The 20,532-nt window shown below is 44.6% G+C and overlaps 1 protein-coding gene across 2 annotated transcripts in view; it reads right to left on the reverse strand.

The window, feature by feature from the left end:
- Window positions 1-20,532, reverse strand: part of magi2a (membrane associated guanylate kinase, WW and PDZ domain containing 2a) — a 330,301-nt gene that overhangs the window by 20,128 nt on the left and 289,641 nt on the right. The window contains exons 11-17 of one of the 2 annotated variants that reach the window (XM_034674120.1): window positions 14,802-14,833; window positions 10,286-10,493; window positions 7,242-7,283; window positions 7,061-7,152; window positions 6,545-6,737; window positions 1,619-1,861; window positions 976-1,161 (exon numbers count right to left, since the gene is read on the reverse strand). In XM_034674120.1, the coding sequence (XP_034530011.1) occupies window positions 976-1,161; window positions 1,619-1,861; window positions 6,545-6,737; window positions 7,061-7,152; window positions 7,242-7,283; window positions 10,286-10,493; window positions 14,802-14,833 (996 nt within the window). Of the gene's footprint in view, window positions 1-975; window positions 1,162-1,618; window positions 1,862-6,544; window positions 6,738-7,036; window positions 7,153-7,241; window positions 7,284-10,285; window positions 10,494-14,801; window positions 14,834-20,532 lie in introns of both variants that reach the window. The other variant, XM_034674119.1, reaches the window with a different exon arrangement.

Below are 20,532 nucleotides of genomic sequence, written 5' to 3' on the forward strand. Positions count from 1 at the left end.
AGATAGGATCCCAGTGTCAGTGCACCAGTTCCCCCGGCAGTCTAAGCCTATGACAGCATAACTAAGAGCTGGTCCAAGCCTGATCCAGCTCTAACTATAAATATCAATAGTTATTAATAGTCAATAAAGGTTGATTGATTGACTGACTGGAATAAAACATGAATGGAGCAACAACTGTGTAAAGTGAGGTCAAAACCTTTAGAGCTCCCTCTGGTGGTGGCTGCAGGTCATTACGCCTGCTTCCTCCTTTATAACAGATGAAACATGCTGCTCCACTGGTCCTCCTCGCCGTGTACCCAGCATGCTTTGCGCAAGACTGACCTCAGAGTAAAATACTGTAACACAGCTAAACCCCTCTCTGTGTTTAATCCTTACAGCAGTGTTTAGGAGGCAGATCACTCTGTAGGTGTTTAGAAGTTTATGGTACCTGTTGCAGATTGCTCCTCTGACAGTCACCAAATCAAACAAACAAACAAAGAGATGCTGCTCAGGGTGAATCTCCACACTGACGATATTTCATCACATTCCTTCTCTGTCATCATATTTAATTCAATCAACCTTTAATCAGACACGTCTCTTTCCACACCCAGAGCTTCATCCCTCCGTCTCTGTGATAAACTCAGTCTGTCTCGTTTTGCATGTGAACCTGTTTCCTCGTCTGTGTGGCCTTTCATGAATCTCTCTGGGATTAAAGTCCTTTATAAAAAAAGAGTCTCTGCTTTGATTGCAGCTTACAGGACAAACTGAATGCACACACACGTTTTTGGTTCCACTGTCTTTGTGTGTTCTGCATTATAGTAACCGGGATGAGAACTGCAGCTCTGTGCGGCATACTAAAGAGTTCTGGAGATTCAGTGAAAAGAATTTGCAAACCAAAGGAACAAAATCTTATGAATAGGAAATGCAGCAGTGAATCAAAACAGAATCGTGTCACACAAATCATGACGGTGTTTCGGTGTGTCGCTGTGTTCTCACCTTCCTGTGGGATGATCCTCAGGGTGACGCTGAGGCCCGCGTCTTTGATCAGCTTAACTATGTCGGCGTGCGGCATGTTGACGATGCTCTGGCTGTTCACCGCCAGGATCCTGTCGCCAACCTTCAGCTTCCCGCAGCGGTCGGCCGGGCTGCCCTCGATGATGCGGCCGATTTTATGGGGCACAGCTGTCGGGGAGGGGATGAAAATGCAGCAGGTAAAAAGTCTTGCCCGGGAGCAGATTTGGAGGATTACTCCTGTATGTTCTCACTGACTGACTGACTGAAAATGTCTCTGTCTCTCTCATTTTGCTATTCACCCCAGGCTTACGTAAGGCATCCAAGTTTTTTTTCTGGTGTGTGGGCGATGCACTGATGCTCATGGCGGCAGAGCAGAGATGTGTGTGAGTGACATGCCGTGGGAGGGCATGTATAATTGAGCAGATAGAATGAGAGGTGCTTCACTTTTCATTGAGCCGTGACCTCTTCTCATACTGGAGTACGACTCATATCTTGACTTTAAAGCGAGACAGCCTCGTAGTCTTTGGGTGTTAAAGAGCCGAAGCTCTCGTAAAAAGGGAGCGTGTCTGTGTGTGACTGTGATGAACAAGCATCTACTCGACTTCGTGAAACAATCAGGACTCACTGTTGGTGGCCGCGGCCTCGGGCCGGTTGAGCGAGCTGATGATGACGAAGCCGAAGCCCTCGCTCTCTTTACGGTTGATGATGACATCACTGGGTTGTGTGTTGGGAGTGGACGTGCGGTCCGAGGTGGCGTTGGGTGCCTGGGCGGTGATGGTGCTGTTGCCGTAGGTGAAGTCGCTGCGGGGGGAGCTGTGCTGCGTGGAGACGGAGCCCGAGCTGCGGCCGTTCTCTGGACACGACTCACCTGTAGGGGGAGGTAGAGAGCTCAGACACAAACACACTGTGGACTAGAGGTGAAGCAGTGTTAAAGCAACCTTTACACCCTGCTGTGTCGTATGTTGTAAGGTTCGTACTGGTTCAGTGATGTCATATCAGGTTGACATTTACAAAGTGACTCCTCGCTGCAGCTTTCAGATAAACATACTGAACAGATCGACAAAGTAAGAAGTAGTGCAGAAAATACACATTACATTAAGGGAGCGACACCTCAGAGCAAGTTTAGGCAGGAAACTACATGCATCGTCCTCACGGTCACATGACAAACGGATCCTCCCAAGTCGGCGGTCTATCTGGACAGTAAGATTATGCTCGCTCCCTCTGCTCTGCACCAGTGCTGCTTCCAGCTGCACCACTTCCTGGCCCCAGTTAGGGACTTTAAGATATCACATCATCACCTCAGATTACTGCGCAGACAATTAACCTGCACGGAGAGATGAGGTCGCCAAATACAAACAATCCTCTGCTGCTGCTGAGGACGCTGACTGGACTTATGTAAACCTTCCTCTCATGACTGGGAGGATTTTATTGGTGCACGAACACAAGCGCCAAATTCAGGAGGTCAAACGCAGCCTGTCAATCACTACACCATATTCTTTCTTTCTCTGCATACCTGAACGTGTGACAGCAGTTTAAACTGTCCTATAGCCTTCCTTCCTTCCTTCCTTCCATTCTTCCTGTTTCTTTTCTTCCTTCCTTGCTCCCTGTCTTCCTTCCTCCCTTCTTTCCCTCCATTCTTCCTGTTTCTTTTCTTCCTTCCTTCCAGTCCTAATTCCTTCCCTTCCTTCCTTGCAGTCCTAATTCCTTCCTTCCTTCCTTCCTTCCTTCCTTCCTTCCTTCCTTCCTTCCTTCCTTCCTTCCTTCCTTCCTTCCTTCCTTCCTTCCTTCCTTCCTTCCTTCCTTCCTTCCTTCCTTCCTCCCTCCAAGTCCTCTTGTCTTCATTCCTTGCTCCCTGACTTATTTTCTTCATGCCTTTCTTCCTTCCATCCCATCTTATCTTATTCCTTCCTTCCGTCTTTCCTTCCTTCCAGCCCTAATTTCTTCCTTCCTGCCCAACTCTCTTTCCTTCCTTCCTTCCTCCCTCCAAGTCCTCTTTTCTTCCTTCCTTGCTCCCTGTCTTATTTTCTTCATGCCTTCCTTCCATCCTTCCTGTCTTATCTTATTACTTCTTTCTGTCTTTCCAGTCATACTTCCTTCCTTCCTTCCTTCCTTCCTTCCTTCCTTCCTTCCTTCCTTCCTTCTTTCCTTCCCTCCTTCCTTCCTTCCTTCCTTCCTTCCTCCCTTCCTCCCTTCCTTCCTTCCTTCGTTCCAGTCACATTTCTTTCTTTCTCTTTAGTTAAAATGCTGGTTTAAGATCCCTGCCACTCCCTCTGCTGTTGTTACATCTGCACAAGAATCACAAACATAAAGCCGAACAGCTTTGGAAAATCTAAGGTTGATTTTGTTTGCGCAGAAAAACAAGTAATTTAACACGCAGGGTTTCATTTCTGCCTCCCTCTCAGATTGGACGAGCTGAGCTGAACCTCATCCTCGTGCAGCATCAAGCAGCAAACACCAGACAGAAACACAAAGCAGAGAGGCTGAGCAACTGTCACAAAATGTAGCACGACACATCATTAAAATGCAGCAATGTGTCAATCCAGACAGAGTGAAGGCAGCGTCTCTCACCTCCATCTTTCATGTGTATGCATTCTGACACAGGCAGCCATCAGACCTAGTGGTGTTGTTTTTGCAGCCTGCCACGGAGCAGTGATTGTTTCTGTCGTGAAATACTGAGAAATTCAAGCAGTTTTTTTACAAACTGTTACAGCTGCATTCGTCTCTGCAGAAAGGTACACATCCACATGTAGTGTTTCTTTACACCAACCAGTTCACGGGAGGATTTGTTTGAGGGGACAAAAAAAAGAATGAAAAGTGTGAAATGTAGGACACTGGGTGCAGGCAGATGTACAGTGTGTGCTCGCAGTCTGACACCTCGCAAAGTGCCAGTGGGAGTCAGACAATTAGGATGGAAGTGAGGCCGCAGAGGAGGCCAGGCATGAGTCACACAGTAGCCTTTGGTGTGAAGGTTTGACAGATAGGGCGGCGTGGAGTGGGTAGAAGTGGATCGGTGTGTGCATGTGTGTCTAAAAATGTGTGTGAGGAGGCTGTGATAATGAGAACATGGGAGGTCAGAGGTCACGTGAGGAAGTGTCACCGCAGTCTGCAGGAGAGAGGAGAAGAAAGCTGCAGAGGGCATGGGAGGATCCGTGTGTGTGTGAGACCTGGAGGGAGCTGATGTTTGCTCAGGGAGGAGGCAGCACAGGTACTCAGGTGGATTACTGCTTCAGGTCTCTGAATGATTAAATGCAGTTTTTGGAATCATTAAAGTTTAAAAATGGTAGCATGAGAAGACGAGGAGAGAGGAAAGAGAGGAAGAAGAGTCCAGGAGTTTAAATCTCCAGAAAAACTGACTTCTTCAGTGAGTGGTCAGTTCATCCAGTCTCAACTTCCTGAAAGATCAATAATAATCTTTGATATTTCATGAGTTGTGTCTGACTCTCTGTAACTTGACTTTCCTATCCCGTCTGTTGCACTCGGCTCAAAAGTTCTCATTCATACATAAAATTACAAACTGCTCCTTTAAAAGTTTAAACATCTTTAAAGCTCCTGTGAGGAGTTTAACTGCTAAAGAAACATCTGGTTTGGAGTATGTTACATTAAAGTTACTTCCTGTTTTATTTTGAAACTTCCAGATCAGTTTCTGGTCTGTCTCCACTCTGCTCCGTGCTCTCTCGTCCGTCAACACCCACCGGTTGCATTTTCAGAACTTAGCACAGATCAGGACCACCGGACAGCTGGAGTCATGTGACCGAGGTTTTCCCTCTGTAATCACTGAATCAAGGATTCTCCTCCTCCTCTCCTCATCCATGTTGTCTTTCTGGTCCTCTGAAAACCTCTGACCTGTTGACTCCAGGCCTGGCTCCGCTCATCATGACGGTTTGTTGTTGTAGTTAAGTGAAATACGATCTGGTGATAACACAGAGTGTTTTATTCTGAAAATTAACCGGATGTTTTCATTTTGTTTTGGTGAAACCTGACTTCCTGTCCCGCTCCATCTGCTCTGCTGAGATTGATGCGTCGTGCTCCAGCATCCGGCAAAAATAGAAGTCTTTCATATCTTTAAATATTTTCTTTAATCTTTTCCATGTCTTTACTATATTTGTTTTTATCATGTTGTCTTTAACTATACTAGGCAGTTCATTTACTTGCTTGTCTAATACATTCACAGGGGAAAAGGGTTTACAGATTGTGGCCTCTATTTCAAGCCAGTGCACTCCAGGTGTTTCAACCACCCATACAGAGATAATTCTGACATGTATTGACATTATATAATTTTCCATCTTGTGTAGGCTCCACCCACCTTCTTCTTTCAGTAGCTGTAAATTCTCCAATCTAATTTTGGGTTTCCTGCCTGCCCAAATAAAATCTGACATTGCTTTATTAATGTCTCTAATATCATTTGTCCTTAAAATCACAAAAGCAATGATACCAGATAAACTATATTCAGGAGAATAGTCATCTTAATAAGATTAATCCTGCCAAGAAAAGATAAAGGGAGATTCTTCCATCTTATCATATTTTCTTTTGGATGTTTAATCAAAAGGACTAATGTTTCTTGTATACAGCTGATTAATTTTTGGTGTGACTTTTATTCCAAGATAGATGAACCCATCAGGGGCCCAGCGAAATGGTTTGAAACATCAGGTTTGATATGGAGAAGGAGGCAAGGTGCTGGTATTGAGGTGCAAGCTTAGAAAAGACGTCATGGACCTGTTCTTCCACCCACCGTTATGGGGAATGTAAGATCTATCTACGATAAGGTGGACCAGCTAACCCAGCACCAGAGGGAATACTGGCAGAGTAGCATCATGCTAACAGAGCTAACACCGAACACGAACGCCACATTGGAAGGATTTCACCTGCTGTGGGCGGACAGGATACAGGAGAGCAAGACTGAACTAACTGGTGAAGAAGGCCAGCTCAGTCCTGGACCCTGTGGAGGTGGTGGCTGACAGGAGGATTATGGCCAAGCTGTAGTCTCTGATGAACATTTCTTTTTTAGATATATATTCTGATAGATTAGATATAGATTGACATAGAGTGGTCTAGACCTCCTATGTTTTTAAAAGCGTCTTGAGATAACGTTTGTTGTGATTTGGCGCTATACAAATAAAGATTGATTGATTGATTGATGTCTACCGCTTACTTTGGGCATTACTTCAGATTTTCCAAAAATTAATTTTGTACCCAGATATCAATCCAAATTTTTCCACACAATCTACCAAAGTCTTGCATATCTGATCCGGAGGGCTTTGACCCACCGGATCAGAGATGGAGCCTGAACGCAACAGAGTGGATCCAGTGGAAGTTAACACACTGACTAGAATGGAAACCTATCAGATCAGGTGCTGTGATGGATTGGAGACAGACTGGTGGAATTTGGCCGTGTATGTATTCAGGCAGGCCTCCTCATCATCTCTCTCTTTGTATGTTTTTAGTATTATTTCTTTGTGTTGTGTCCCTTCTGTGTTCAGCACTTGAGTGGACAACATAAAAACCTGTTTCTGATCATGGGGAAACCTTCAGATCAGTAGAATTCTGGACTGACCTGCTGCAGGCATCCTCCTCCTGATCACCAGGTTGACCTGTCCGTTCCGTGCCGCTCCGTGCATCAAGTCGATCACGTATCTGTGTGGCTTCCCCACCACCGGGATCCCGTCCACGAACAGCAGCTCGTCACCGGGCCGCAGGCGTCCGTCCAGGTCTGCGGGACTCTTCTCGATGATGGCACCGATCAGGATCTGTGATTGAACGCAGACCGTTAACACTCAGGTGACACAGGTGTGAGTGAACGAGCTGCAGATCAAGAGTGTGGCATGCAGTGTGTGTTAACGTGTTTGTTAAGTGACGTGTGGTTTGATTTGAAACAAAAGACACCAACGCAGCCAGAGCAGCACTCTCTCAGGGTCAAAGGTCAGGGGTTAGGTGTGCACAGTGTGTGTGTGTGTGTGTGTGTGTGTGTGTGTGTGTGTGTGTGTGTGTGTGTGTGTGGGTTAGAGAGGAAAAAATGACAGGGTTCCACGCCCATCGCCATACGAGCCTTCTCACGCGTCTCCGGACTCACAGGCTGCCCCGCCTCGTCCCCGCCCAGCACCCGGAAACCAAACCCGGACTTCTGTCTGCGCAGGTTCACCTCGATGTCCTGGTACTCCGCACCTGGGGGGACAGGAGCGCAGACAACCTTTAAATGCAGTCCTCAGGAGAGAGGAAGAGCTCTTTACAGATCCTTCACAGGTGGTTCTTACCTGAGGAGTCCACAGGAAACACAGTCCTTGGCTGGCCTGGTTCTAAAAGAAACAAAGGTACACTCATAAGCAACAACAATACACAACAGATACACACTAAACACACACTGTCAGACACACACGTTCTCCCATAAAGACCAGAACACGGCAGAAAGACCGGCCTCAGCGTAAATGCCACCTCAAGAGTCCAGCTCCATCCATAACAGTCAGGAAGTGCTTACAGCGTGTAATACACCCGTCTCTTATTGACTCTGTGTGTTTGTGTGTGTGTGTGTGTGTGTGTGTGTGAGAGGTGGGCTGTTAGCACTGATCTGTAATCAGCTGCTTCACACGCCGCCATGATCTGCAAAAAGAGGAGAAATGAAGTGAAGCGCAAACGAGAGGCTGCGAATAGAAAATTGATTCCAGTTGTAACAGTTTTAATCACACCCAGCGCTCCGCCGGGACGCAGCGGGAATGATGGGAAAAATAAAAACCATGACGACAGACAGGAGGCTGCTGCTGCCATGGAAACCACACACAGCTCTACTTCTAAAGATGAAGCTGGATGTGATAAAGGATTCAGGAGAGGAACAACGATATCAAGACAACAAAGGTACATTCAATTTCACAGCCGAGGTTTCTTTATGTCAAATGTAAAGTTCAGCAGCAGCTCTGAACTCTGATGATATCAGGAGTTCTGTCACATGTTCACACCTCAACATGTTTTAACTATCAGTCTGTCTCACCTGTTAGACTGAAGTCTGCAAGAAAAGGAAGTCTGATCAAAATAAACAAACAAATCTTCCTCCTTTCCTCCTGTCTTATTTTATTCCGCCCTCACTGCCTCCTTTCCTTCCAATTCTATTTTCTTCCACCCTTCCTACTTCTTGTCTTATCTCCTTCCTTCCTTCCTTCCTTCCTTCCTTCCTTCCTTCCTTCCTTCCTTCCTTCCTTCCTTCCTTCCTTCCTTCCTTCCTGTCTACTCTTATCCTTTCCCTCTTTCCTTCCCTCCTGCCCATCAAGCCTTCCCTCTTTCCTTCCTTCCTGCCCATCCAGCATTCCTTCCTTTCTTCCTTCCTCACTTCCTTCCTTCCTTCCTTCCTTCCTTTCCCTCTTTCCTTCCTTCCTTCTTGTCTTATCTTATCCTTTCCCTCTTTCCTTCCTTCCTGTGTTATCTTATCCTTTCCCTCTTTCCTTCCTTCCAGTCCCATTTTCCTTCTTCCTCCCCTCAGTCATATTTTTTTTCTCCTTTTCTTTCCTTTCCTTTCTATTTTCTTCCACCCTTCCTACTTTTTCTTTGCTTTCTTCCTTCCTTCCTTTCTTCGCCCCAGTCCCATTTTCTTCCTTCCTTCCTGTCTATATCCTTTCCTTCCTTCCTGCCCATCGAACTCCTTCCTTCATTCCTTCCTGCCCATCATGCCTTCCTTTCCAGTCCCATTTCCTTCTTCCTTCCTTCTAGTCTTATTTTCATCCTCCCCTCAGTCCTATTCTTTTCCTCCTTTCATTCCATCCTTCCGTCCTTCCTTCCTTCCTCCCTTCCAGTCCTTTTTTCATCCTCACTTCCATCCTGTCTTATTCCTCCCTTCCTTCCCCCCTTATTTTCTTCCTCCCTTCTTTCCTTCTGTCCTTCCAGTCCTTTCCTTTCCTTTCCTTTCCTTCCTTCCTTCCTTCCTTCCTGCCCATCCTGTCCTCTTGATATCAAACAGACCATCTTGTTTACAGTAAAACTGAGACCTTTTCTTCAGGTCTCTGTAGTTTTAATTAACTCATACAGAATCTGTATTCTTGTTGTCAGTGAGCGTCGTCATGTTTCTCTGTATCTCTCTGACCTGACCCTCTAACCGACCGTGTTTACATGAATGATCTGTGATCTATAAAGGCTCACAGAGGATGAAAATGAAGCAGCGTCTCACAGAGCTCCACCGTGAGGTCTGAGGCCCCGGGGTCGTGAATCTTCAGAAGCAACAAAGGTCAGAACCTTCTTCACTCGATCCAGCGAGAAGGGAAATGGAGCATCTCTAAAACCTGTCTGAGTCTATGCAGACACGACCTCTGACCTTTACTGAAGAATGACAAGAGTGCATGTTACACTGATGACGAGGTGTGCACTGCTGAGGAGGAGAAGGAGGAGGAGGAGGAGGAGGAGTGAGAGACGAAGAGGAGGACAGAGAGGTTTGATAAGAAGACGTCCTGACAGACATGTCCTCCTGAATCACAGGTGCCTTACAGATGACTGAACACCAAATCTTTACCATCTCATGTCAGCCACAGCTCTGACCGACCTCGCACAAAGTCCCACTCCTGCTCACATACACACACACACACACACACACACACACACACACACACACACACACACACACACACACACACACACACACACACACACACACACACACACACACACTGAAGATTTAAACTTCTATCATGATGATCCTGTTCACTCTGGAGGAGGGTCAGGTAGTTAAAAACTGACTGATGTAAAAATCAAAGGATCTGAGTCAGTACTTATATATACTGCAAACCCCCCCCCCCCCCCCCCCCCCCCCCCCACACACACACACACACACACACACACACACACACACACCCACACACCCATAGAGAAGCACATAAACTCCTGAATGTACTGCAGGGCCATTACAGTTATGATGCTTCCTGATGATATCATAACTAGACCAAATGAGTTCCTCCATATTTACAGGCCAGATGATAGTAACGCTGCAGCCTGCAGAGCATCACGCTCCAGAATCAGCTGCTGTGTGTTTATCTCAGTTTATGATGTGGGATGTGTAAAGTCAGTAACAGCCGAGCTGTCGCAGGTTGTGTTTGTGTGTTCGTCGGCTGGTGTGGGCATTTAATGTGAGCGAAGATCAGATGTGATTAGATATAAATACATATCAATATGTGTGTATACATATCTATATATCGCTAAGGAGCTGGAGGAGTAGGAAGCTGTATTCAGCAGCACATCTCAGGGTTTGAAAGAGCTCAGCAGGTAAACATGAAGGATCTGTGAGAGGAGTTTCGGTCCCCGCTCCTGCAGGTCGTCTGGTACTTACGCCTACTCTCATAGACCGCCCTGGACTTCTCATAGAGGTCATAGGGGTCTGGTTTAGCCAGGGCCAGGGCCTCTGCGGCAGAGTCAGGGACTGAGGCCCTGTGGAGATGGTGTGTTGGGAAGGGGGCGCTGTGGGGGATAACAGGGGCTGACAGGCTGGTCTGAGCGGGGCTGCTCTGGCCCTGCTGGGACTCCCACTGATCCAGAACCTGTGGAGCACAGCAGCACGAGGGGGTCAGTGTCTCCCCTCCCACTCATGACACTCGGCTTTAGATCAATAACCATCAAACCACACGGACACTGAAGCAGAGCTTTCTTCCAGCAATGATGATCGTTTGCTAAGCCCGCAAACTTCTAACCCTGTCAAGCTGTCCCTTCTTACACAACACATGAGGTTTAACACCGGACACCTGAGGACGGGTTCGAGCAGCAGGTCTTCAACAGTTTGTCTAAAACTAGCTCAAGAGACAATCATTTAGTTAGCTAGCTGGTTAAACTCTATTATCAGAAAATTATTTAACATCTCAGGGGATATTTTTCAAGTCTCATGCCTGACCAGGTGGCGGAGAGAGGAGCTTTAATCCTAGCAACATGTTAGCTAGCTAGCCCATAGTTAGCTACAATAGCATAATTTCTAACACTGTAAAAAGACACTGTTCATTTAATTATTTCAAAATGGAGCACAGTATCTCAGATAGTGTGTAGTCTTTTCAAACAGTACCCTTCATTTAAACATGAGAAAGAGATTCAAGCACATTAGAGTGTGGAGAATGCTATGCTAGCTTATGCTAGTTTCTCCCTATATGCCTTCACTCTTATATCCTTGACAAATATCAGCCTGTGACCTCACATTGCGTTGTAATTAGGGTTGCAATATTCCAGGAATTTTCAAAGTTTAAAATTTTTCATGGGAATAAACCAGGAATTTACTAAATTGAAGGTTGGCTCTTAAAAAGGAACTTAAATGGGTAATAGACCAAAAGCACTGAACCTGGGGCAACAGGGCTTACTACATTGCTGCCCCCGCCCTCTGGAACTCCCTCCCCAAACACATATGCAACTCCACTGACCTACAAACATTCAAATCCAAGCTCAAAACTCACCTCTTCAGAACTGCTTTAACTCTTAATGTTTTTATATCCACTGTTTCTATTTTGTTTTTTTTATTGTGTCTTTTAATGTGTGTTATTTGTGAAGTGTCTTTGAGTTTTTTTGAAAAGCGCTACATAAATAAAATGTATTATTATTATTATTTATTATTAAATACATTTGGGGAAAATATATTTTGGCATAATCCTGACTAAAACAACCAGATTTCATGCTGTTTTTATATGCTGTTCCTTCACATGCACGTAGCACACTGCTTACTGCAGGGCTATTGAGACCACAACCCCTATATGCACTTTTTTTTTTATCTCTTTACTGGGTTTTTTTCATTTTCCACATACATATTGCTAAAGTCTTAGACATTATTATCCATGCCTCAAAGTAACATACAAAAAAACTAAATAATGTATAAATGAAAACCAAAGGGTATACAGAACACAAGTAAAATAAAACACCAAAACAATAACATAAACATTAGATTTAAATGAGTTAAATAATACTACAACAATACAACTTGGAGGATGTCAAGTGCCCTAGATTTTGCTAAGTCATTGTTTTTTCATGGGGTTGTTTTTGTTATAGTGGTCTATAAACGGCTGAGTAAAAAATATTTATCTTTCCTCTCAGGGTGAACTTTATTTTCTCTAACTTCAAATGCTTCATAACATCATTCATTAAAGCTAGATAAATTGGAGGGTTTTTTTTTGTTTCCAGTTCCCCCTACATGCACTTTTCATTTAACATTTTGAATGGGACTTTGTTGGGATTGCATTTTTGTTGTTTTTGAAGGGGTTGGGTCGGGGGGATGAGTAATATTTAACTCAACATTCATGTTTTTGTTCTTCAAATGAAAGAAGTGATTGCAAAATAAAATATTTAACTCTTGATAAAGTTCTACTTAAAATTAAATTAGTTTTAATTGTATTATTTTGGATGGATGTCAGCTTATAACAAAACAAATATTTATGCTTGGATTTGATACCTTTACATTAAATTCCCAGTAAATACCCATAATTTCCAATTTGGAATATTTCCAAAATTCCCCAGCTTAACTTCCCATGGAAATTTACTGGAAGTTTTCCACCCCTTTGCAACCCTAGTTGTAATATAGTAATAACCTTAGGCCTTTCAAAATAAAAGTCTCTCTGTAGAAGCTAAGCTAGCTAGTTTCATGCTAATGAGTAAACAGCCTAAAGCTTGTATTTTAGAGCTAAATACTTAAGTCTCTAACTTCCTCAGTCTTCAGTGTGTTGTCATGTCGGGACACTAAAGCTTGACAGGTTTGTATTCTGTTCTGGTTTTGGAGGAGGGGCTTAGCAAACGACCAATTCACTGCAGAAGAAGGCGGGAGGCGGAGTTAGTGGAGTTAGTAGTTAACATTCAAAAATAATGCCGGCCTCTGATTGGTTCAGATCAGAGACTGTATTAAAGACGTGTGTGTGGAAACAAACATGTAGAGGGACGAGATAAACAGAGATAAGGAGGACGACATGAAACCTAGACCCTGTTCTTCTTTCAGTTTATCCGGTGGAGAGTCCGCCATCTTTAACGCCTGACCGTCTGAACTTTCAATAAAAGAAAACAACGTTTGGAGATTCAGCGTCCGATGTTTGTAGTGACACCGGCAGTTTTGATGACAGCAGTCAGTGTGAGTGTCAGCCTTGATGTGTCAGATAAAACCGGCCTGCCTCGACACCCAGAAGATCTCTAGTCTGACACTGCGATGTGTCAGAAGTGTGAGCGACGGCTCCGGAGGGAACGACAGGCCTTTTTGAAAACCGAGACGGCGAGAGCAGCCGCATGTGGCGAGCTCTAATACTGAGAATTTACAGGGCAGCCGGTTCAAGATGTACAGAGAATAAATATCAGCTTCATAAAGAGCTACGGGCTCCAATGAAAAGTGTTTCTGCTCTTTGCGGATTCATCGGCGTCTGTCTATTGATGTGCAGCACGTCGGCTGGCGCTGCTCAGACTGGGGACCTTGTTAAGGCTGGGATTAGACTGCTGCATCCTGATCTCTCTTTCTCTCTCTGTCTCTCTCTGACTGCTGAAGCGAGGACACTTGGGGTATAATCTGCCCGGTCAGATGAAGAGGAGACACTGCAGGCAGGTCTTTTACTGACAGCTTTATTGAGCAGATACACCTGCATTCACTCCCATATTAAGGAGCTGATACTCTCTGGATTTAACACAAATCTCAGTGAGCTCATTTTCAAGCTGGACTTTGTGGAGCTTTACTCGACTGTACTTAAGTTTTACACTCAGGCCTTCTCTTTGCTTATTAGTCAGATCCCTCCATATTTCATTCTTCACTTCCAAAGACTTCCTGTGATAAATTATATGAAATATAACCGGGGTTGAACTCCGACGGGGAAGATCTGCACACCGGGGGGTCGACAGAGAGAGAGATTTAATCAGACAAGACAAGAGAGAGAGGCTCCGCATGCCGTCTGCCACTTTGACGTTCAAAGATTTCCCCCCTCCAAGCTCAGAATGACAATTATTCTGCGCATGATGGAGGAGATTGATTACATCGAGAGGCAGCCCAAGTGGCCAACAATGACGGGACCTCGAGAGCCTTTAAAGGGACGCCGTGGAGGCTCCCTGTGTCCTCAGAAGGGGGACGAAGCGAGCGGAGGTCAAGGGCCGGTCAGAGAGCAGCGTTTTGGAGGGACGTCCAGGCATGAAATGGATTACACACAGACACGCACACAGAGAAACAAAGAGACGGGCAGAGGCGCTCATGTGCAGGCATGTGAGTGTGACGAATACACGGACAGACAGAGTGAATGTGATCTGAGAGGATATTTGGCGGATGGTTTTTAGTGGCCCCGGGGAGAACAGATGATATTATTGCAGAATATTTATTATGGAAGAGGAAGCAGAGAAGAGGGTTTATCTTAATGTGCCAAAAGGAAATAGAGATAAATGAGCAGAGAGGGGACGGAGAGGAGGATGGAAGCGAAACACAACTTTTAAATAACATAAAAAAAAGATCGGACATATTTCCAACTAAGATAAAAGAGGCTTGAAAACGGATCGCAGCCATGCCAGAGCAGGGAGAGAGGGAGAGAGTCTGAAGCTGTAGCATAATTGAAATGCCCTCAGTGTGTTTAACCCTGATGGCTCTGAGTCAGGCTTTGAATTAGCTCCGACTCACAGGATCAAGAAGTCTGGGGATGTTATGAGCAATGCCACTTGACCTTTTTTGTCATCCTGTGACAATAAAGACGGGCTGAATATCAAGGTGGTGTAAAAGCCACGGACAGATCGTGAATCATCAGCAGAGTTAGTACGGCGAGGGATTAACAAGTTAAAGGCAGTCTGATCAGCAGTCTACAGTCAGAGAGAGAGGAACGGGGACAGGCCCAGGCTGGAGGCTGGAGGCTGGAAGGCTGGGTTTGTGTTACCTGCTTAGGGGTCTTCCAGGGTGAATAGTGACCTGCAAATGTTGAAGAGAATAAAAATGCTTTAGATGGAACAAAAAAAAAGGTACAAACAGATTATGTGATGTGAACTTTAACTCCAAGCTGAGAGAGCCAACTGCAGGAGATTTCAGAGGATAATACTGCGCAGAGAGAAATAAATAAAAGAATTACAGATCAACCAAAATAAAAAGCGTGGCATGGAGACAGTTTGGAGGACGATGAGAAGAACGAGCGACACTAAAAGGATAACAGCAGAGAGAAGAAGATAAATAAATAAACACGAGGAATGAGGAGAGAGATAAAGACGGGCTCATAATCATCCACACGGCTCAGCTGAGATCAAACTCACCATGAGGCGTCTTAGTACTGGAAACTTTAACAACAGATGAGCAGTGATCAGTTTTCTCTTTCTAATGGGAATAAAGCTCCTGTTTGAAGTGAGATATTACGACAATGATAGCTAAACATTCTTCAGAAGCAAGACGCAAACTTTATCTTTTAAACGAGACCTTGTTCAGCATGCACTCCCTCTGACTTCACTGTATTAAAGACGGCTGCTGTGAAACGAGAATCATAATCCAGGACGCAACAGAAAGTCCTGTTAGCGCTGGTTTATGATGTCTCTGATGCCAAAAGGAGCTTTTGTGGATCTACAATCGATCCTTTCAGGCCGCAGCAGCGACAACGAGCAGACAGAGGGGTTTAAGATTAAGACCGCTTCTCTCTGGAGAGCTGCGGAGTGACTGCAGCTCACTGTAGACTCAGTTTGTAATGCAGACAGGTAAAGGCTTCTTAACCATTCATCTCACTCTGACCTTTAGAACAGTACACACATCTTTGCTGTTTACGATACAGTTATAGCTCGACGCTCAGAGGCGATCTATGATGAAAGAAGAGTCGGTTGACGGTGAAAAAGGAGCAGCTGACAAACAGGGTAATAGAACATATGTTCAGCTCTGTGTCTGTAAGGAGATTCACAGGGAAATATGTGCATACTCCATCTTTGTGATTCAGTCCTGCCTTTGAAAAGCTGCCACAGTCCCCCCTCTGAGCAGCTTTAAACATATGCAAATGCAGCGATCAGGTTAGGAGGTTGACAAATCAAATTATGCAGCAGCCTCCCCAGTCTTGGCCTGGCCAGACTCCAAGCACACTGTAAAAAACCCCCCATCCATCTCACCCAGCCGGCCGTGGAGCAGTGACAACGTGGAAATGAACAAAGCTACACGAGAGCAGAAAGTGTTTTTTCCTCAGACTGTCAGCTCCTCTTCTGCCAAAATGTGCAAACACAGAGACAAACACAGTCAGAGCTACTCAGCTGAAACCCAAACAAGAGCGAATATTTTCAAAAGAGTCAACACCCAAAAGATAGAGAGGATGTCTGATGTTTGTTTAACAGAGTTCAATCAGCAGAAGACTCCCAGTCCAGAAAAAAGACACACCTATGTGACAGATATGTCCTGGGAGATGAGGCGGGACCTGAGCCGAGCTGGACCGACAGAGAGACGGACAGAGAGAGAGAGAAAGAGAGAGAGAGAGAGAGAGAGAGAGAGAGAGAGAGAGAGAGAGAGAAGGAGGGGGGTAACACCAGGCGTCACTGACCGAGGTGATCCTCAGGGTGCAGTTACTGTTAACTCAGGCGGAGCAGACATTTAGGATGTGGGTGTCTGAGCCCCCCATGGCTACAAGCTGAGAAAGAGGTGAGAGAGAGACAGGGAGAGAGACAGAGAGAGAGAGAGAGAGAGAGAGAGAGAGAGAGAGAGAGAGAGAGAGAGAGAGAGAGAGAGAGAGAGAGAGACAGAGAGAGAGAGAGACAGAGAGAGAGAGAGAGAGAGAGAGAGAGAGAGAGCTGTCCGAGGTGCTGAAAGCTCTTTGACTGAATCTGAGCTGTCAGACGGGATTCAGAAAACTACAGGAGACCACAGGTGCCAGATTTAAGCTAACTGGTGTCCTCTTCTTCTTCTCCTCTTTCGCCAAGTCCTACAGCATGACTGTAAATACTCTGTGCAAGGTAAGACAACCAGAAGAGATAATAAAAACATGCAGACATGATGATATATGCTTATATATGAGATCATGTATAGTGATTAGCAGCCTGTTGCACCAACTGGGTGTAAGTTCAAATGTAGCCTAGTTTGAACGCAATTTCTCATTTAGGATGGAGTTTACGCTCTACTAACGTTTTGGGCGTTGCACCAGCTGAGCAGTGGCGGTTTTAGACCAATTTTACTGGGGGGGCCAGGCTGGGGCCAAGGGTGTTGTCAGAGGGACACATTCAACCCTGACAAAAGAGACTGAGAAAGGCGAGGACCGGCTGAGAACAAACTGGCAAAACATCAGTGCATCCCTATATACTAGACATATATACTACTGTGTGCTAGATCAAAATGCAGACTGACAGCAGCTGTTTGGCTGTTTACACTCAACATGAGTCCCTTAGCGCTCTAAGGGACTGGAACCAAGTGCCACACGCATGTGTTCCGCCTGTAACATTGGCGCGATACCGTAGCTTTTTTTATTGTACAATATTATTTTGGTGTGGAGGGGGGGGGCACAGGGGGGTCCAGGTTCAGTTTTACAGGGGCACTGGCCCCTGTTGGCCTCTCCCCAGAACCGCCACTGCAGCTGAGATAGTCCCAACGTCAGCCTAAGTTTCAACATAATTCTTACACTTAGCTCCTAGTAGTTGTAAAGTCCCCATAGAGTATATGATGACCAAGATTTGCTCTCCTGAGTATTAACATATGTTGTAGTTGATCATTTTATCACTCGATGTCACTGTTACACTGTAGATTAAGGCTTTAGGCTTTAGTTATCACCTTACTTTAGTTTGTTTCAGCTGTTAGTCAGTTCCAAGAAGATTAGGCACTTAAAGATAATGCATCAAAATTGGTGCTTTCCTCTGATTGGCTGCTGGAAGTGTAAACATCATTTCTGCAACAATGTCTTGTTTAGTTTGGACGTTTCAGTCTACTAGTTAAGATGAACCTTATGTCTCTGTAGTGCAACCAAACAATGACAACTTAAGTTACAAACTAACTAGTTTCAACATGTGGTTCAGTGTGGACTTTACACCCTAACTTAGGACACAACTTACGCACAGCTGGTGCAACAGGCTGCTGGAGTCCTGAAAAAGTGAGCAGAGGTCTTTTCTCACCTTTAATTCTCACCTCTCAGGCTCCAAAGATCAGCCTGAGACAGACACTAACGTTTTCACCACAGTGTCAACAGGTAGAGGGGAGATGTGACTCTTTCTGTGGATTGAACAATGGTGGGTACTTTTTCAAGTTTCAAATAAAGAGGCTGAAGTAGTCTTTTAATCCTTCATTACCACTAACACAGTCATGTTTGACCTCCTCTCCTCAGCCTCATTCAGCACCGCTGCAGGTCCAGATGAGTTACTCTGGTGAAAGTCTCATCTGTCCCCACACTCCAATTAAAGAGCTCTGACCGGGGACTTCTTTCTGCTCGGAGGCCGGGTGCCGAGTCCGAGCTCCCCATGGCTATGAAGAAGCCGTCTTGATCAGACTCTTTCATCTGCTACCTTAAAGTTATCAAAGTTGTTTTTTTAAAGTTTCATTTTCACCTCAGATCATGAATAAAATATCTGCAATGGGGTTTGTCCTCAGCTCCAGAGTCAGCCTGCGCAGATTTACTGACTTGGCAAACTGTGATTAAATCAGAAACACTCTCCGTGGGCGACACGTTAAATAAAGAGCACACATAAGGTACGTTTGTTGCCCATTCAAAAACACACGTCTCTTTAATTCTACAATGAGAGGCTAATGCCAGTGCTTCAATTATTCAAATGAGATGGTGATGACACTGGAGTGGATGGCGGCGTGCTGATTCTTTCAGCCCTTTATGAATATGGATCCCCTTCTCGTGAGGGAGGTTGGCAGCTTCACACAGCAGCCGCAGCAGAAAACTGATTCTATCCACTTCTGTTGAAACGCCAGCATTCATCGTTTCATGTCCTCTCCTCCGATGTGCATGCTCCAGTCATTATTTGAAGAGCTACATGGTTGAATATGCGTGGTGTTTTAGCTCAGAGAGGCTCATTAATATCATGTATGCAGTGCCCGAGGTTATCACTCGCTCACAGTGAAGCCCAAAAGAAGAGCGCCTCATCCGTTTAAAAGGCAGCAGAGTTGGAGTTGTAACCTTCCCACATGGAGAGGAGATCGATAACGAAGCCCTAATAATAAATCAATGTAAAGCAAATTAAGGGCCTGTGTCCACTGATGCTGCTTTTTGCTCTAACGGCGCCCACAACCTCGATTTCAGAGCACATTTCACAAGCGCTTACTGTTGCTAGGTGACTGAATGTTGTCCTGAAGCTCTTCTGCTTCCCTTTATGAACGTTTAGTCTGTTCTAAAATATTCTGTGTGCTTCAAGTTTACTTCCATAAAACTGCATTTTAGACCTCAAAGAAAACGAGTGTTGCTAGTTTTCACCGACCCTTTCACAAAGCTGATATCTGAAGTCCCGCCCCTTCTTGATTCTGATTGGCCGTGATCATAAGTGACATTGATGAGTGCGGGGTCTTCCAAAAGTTTAACTAATCTCATCTGGTGAGACACAGTGTGTAGTATTTAAATGTGCAGTGTGTAGTATTTAAAGGCATGGTGTGTAGTATTTAAAGGTGCAGTGTGTAGTATTTAAAGGTATAGTGTGTCGTATTTAAATGTATAGTGTGTAGTATTTAAAGAAACAGTGTGTAGTATTTAAAGGTACAGTGTGTATTGTTAAAATTACAGTGTGTAGTATTTAAAGTTACAGTGTGTAGTATTTAAAGGTACAGTTTGTAGTATTTAAAGGTACATTGTGTAGTATTTAAAGTTACAGTGTGTAGTATTTAAAGGTACATTATGTAGTATTTAAAGATGCAGTGTGTTGTATTTATCGGCGCAGTGTGTAGTATTTAAACGTGCAGTGTATAGTATTTAAAGGTACAGTGTGTAGTATTTAAAGGTAGAGTTTGTAGTATTTAAAGTTGCACTTTGTTTTATTCAAAGGTACAGTATGTAGAACTTAAACATACAGTGTTTAGTATTTAAAGTTACAGTGTATAGTATTTAAAGGTACAGTGTTAAGTATTTAAAGGTACAGTGTGTAGAACTTAAACATACAGTGTGTAGTATTTAAAGGTACAGTGTATAGTATTTAAAGGTACAGTGTTAAGTATTTAAAGGTACAGTGTTTAGTATTTAAAGGTACAGTGTGTAGTATTTAAAGGTACAGTGTATAGTATTTAAAGGTACAGTGTGTATTATGTAAAGGTAAAGTGTGAAGTATTTTAAAGGTCGGGTTAAGGAGTTTTTTGTTATTTGTGTCAACAGAAATATGTTGATAAAATAGCGTACAGAAATAAAGACATGTACTATTGATCTGTTTGAATAAACACTGTCAGCTTTGGTTAACCCTTTCTTCTCCAGCTGTAATCTAATCCCAGAAATCCTGCTGTCCTACATGGGTAAGTTTTGGCTGCCTTCCTGGGACCGAGCTGACGGGATATTGATCCCTGGCGGGTCTGGAGCTGGCGGGGACAGAGCTGTGAGTGTGAACATGGCCGACAGTCTGCGATCTACTGGCAGAGAGCCCAACTCATCACTCCCCCTACACTCTCTCTCTTTCCTCTCTTTTGTTTCCAACTATTCTATCTCTCTCACACACACATACACACACACACATAGGCCATGAATCACTGTC

Source organism: Notolabrus celidotus, chromosome 21 (assembly GCF_009762535.1).
Source record: "Notolabrus celidotus isolate fNotCel1 chromosome 21, fNotCel1.pri, whole genome shotgun sequence".
NCBI classification, from domain to species: domain Eukaryota; kingdom Metazoa; phylum Chordata; class Actinopteri; order Labriformes; family Labridae; genus Notolabrus; species Notolabrus celidotus.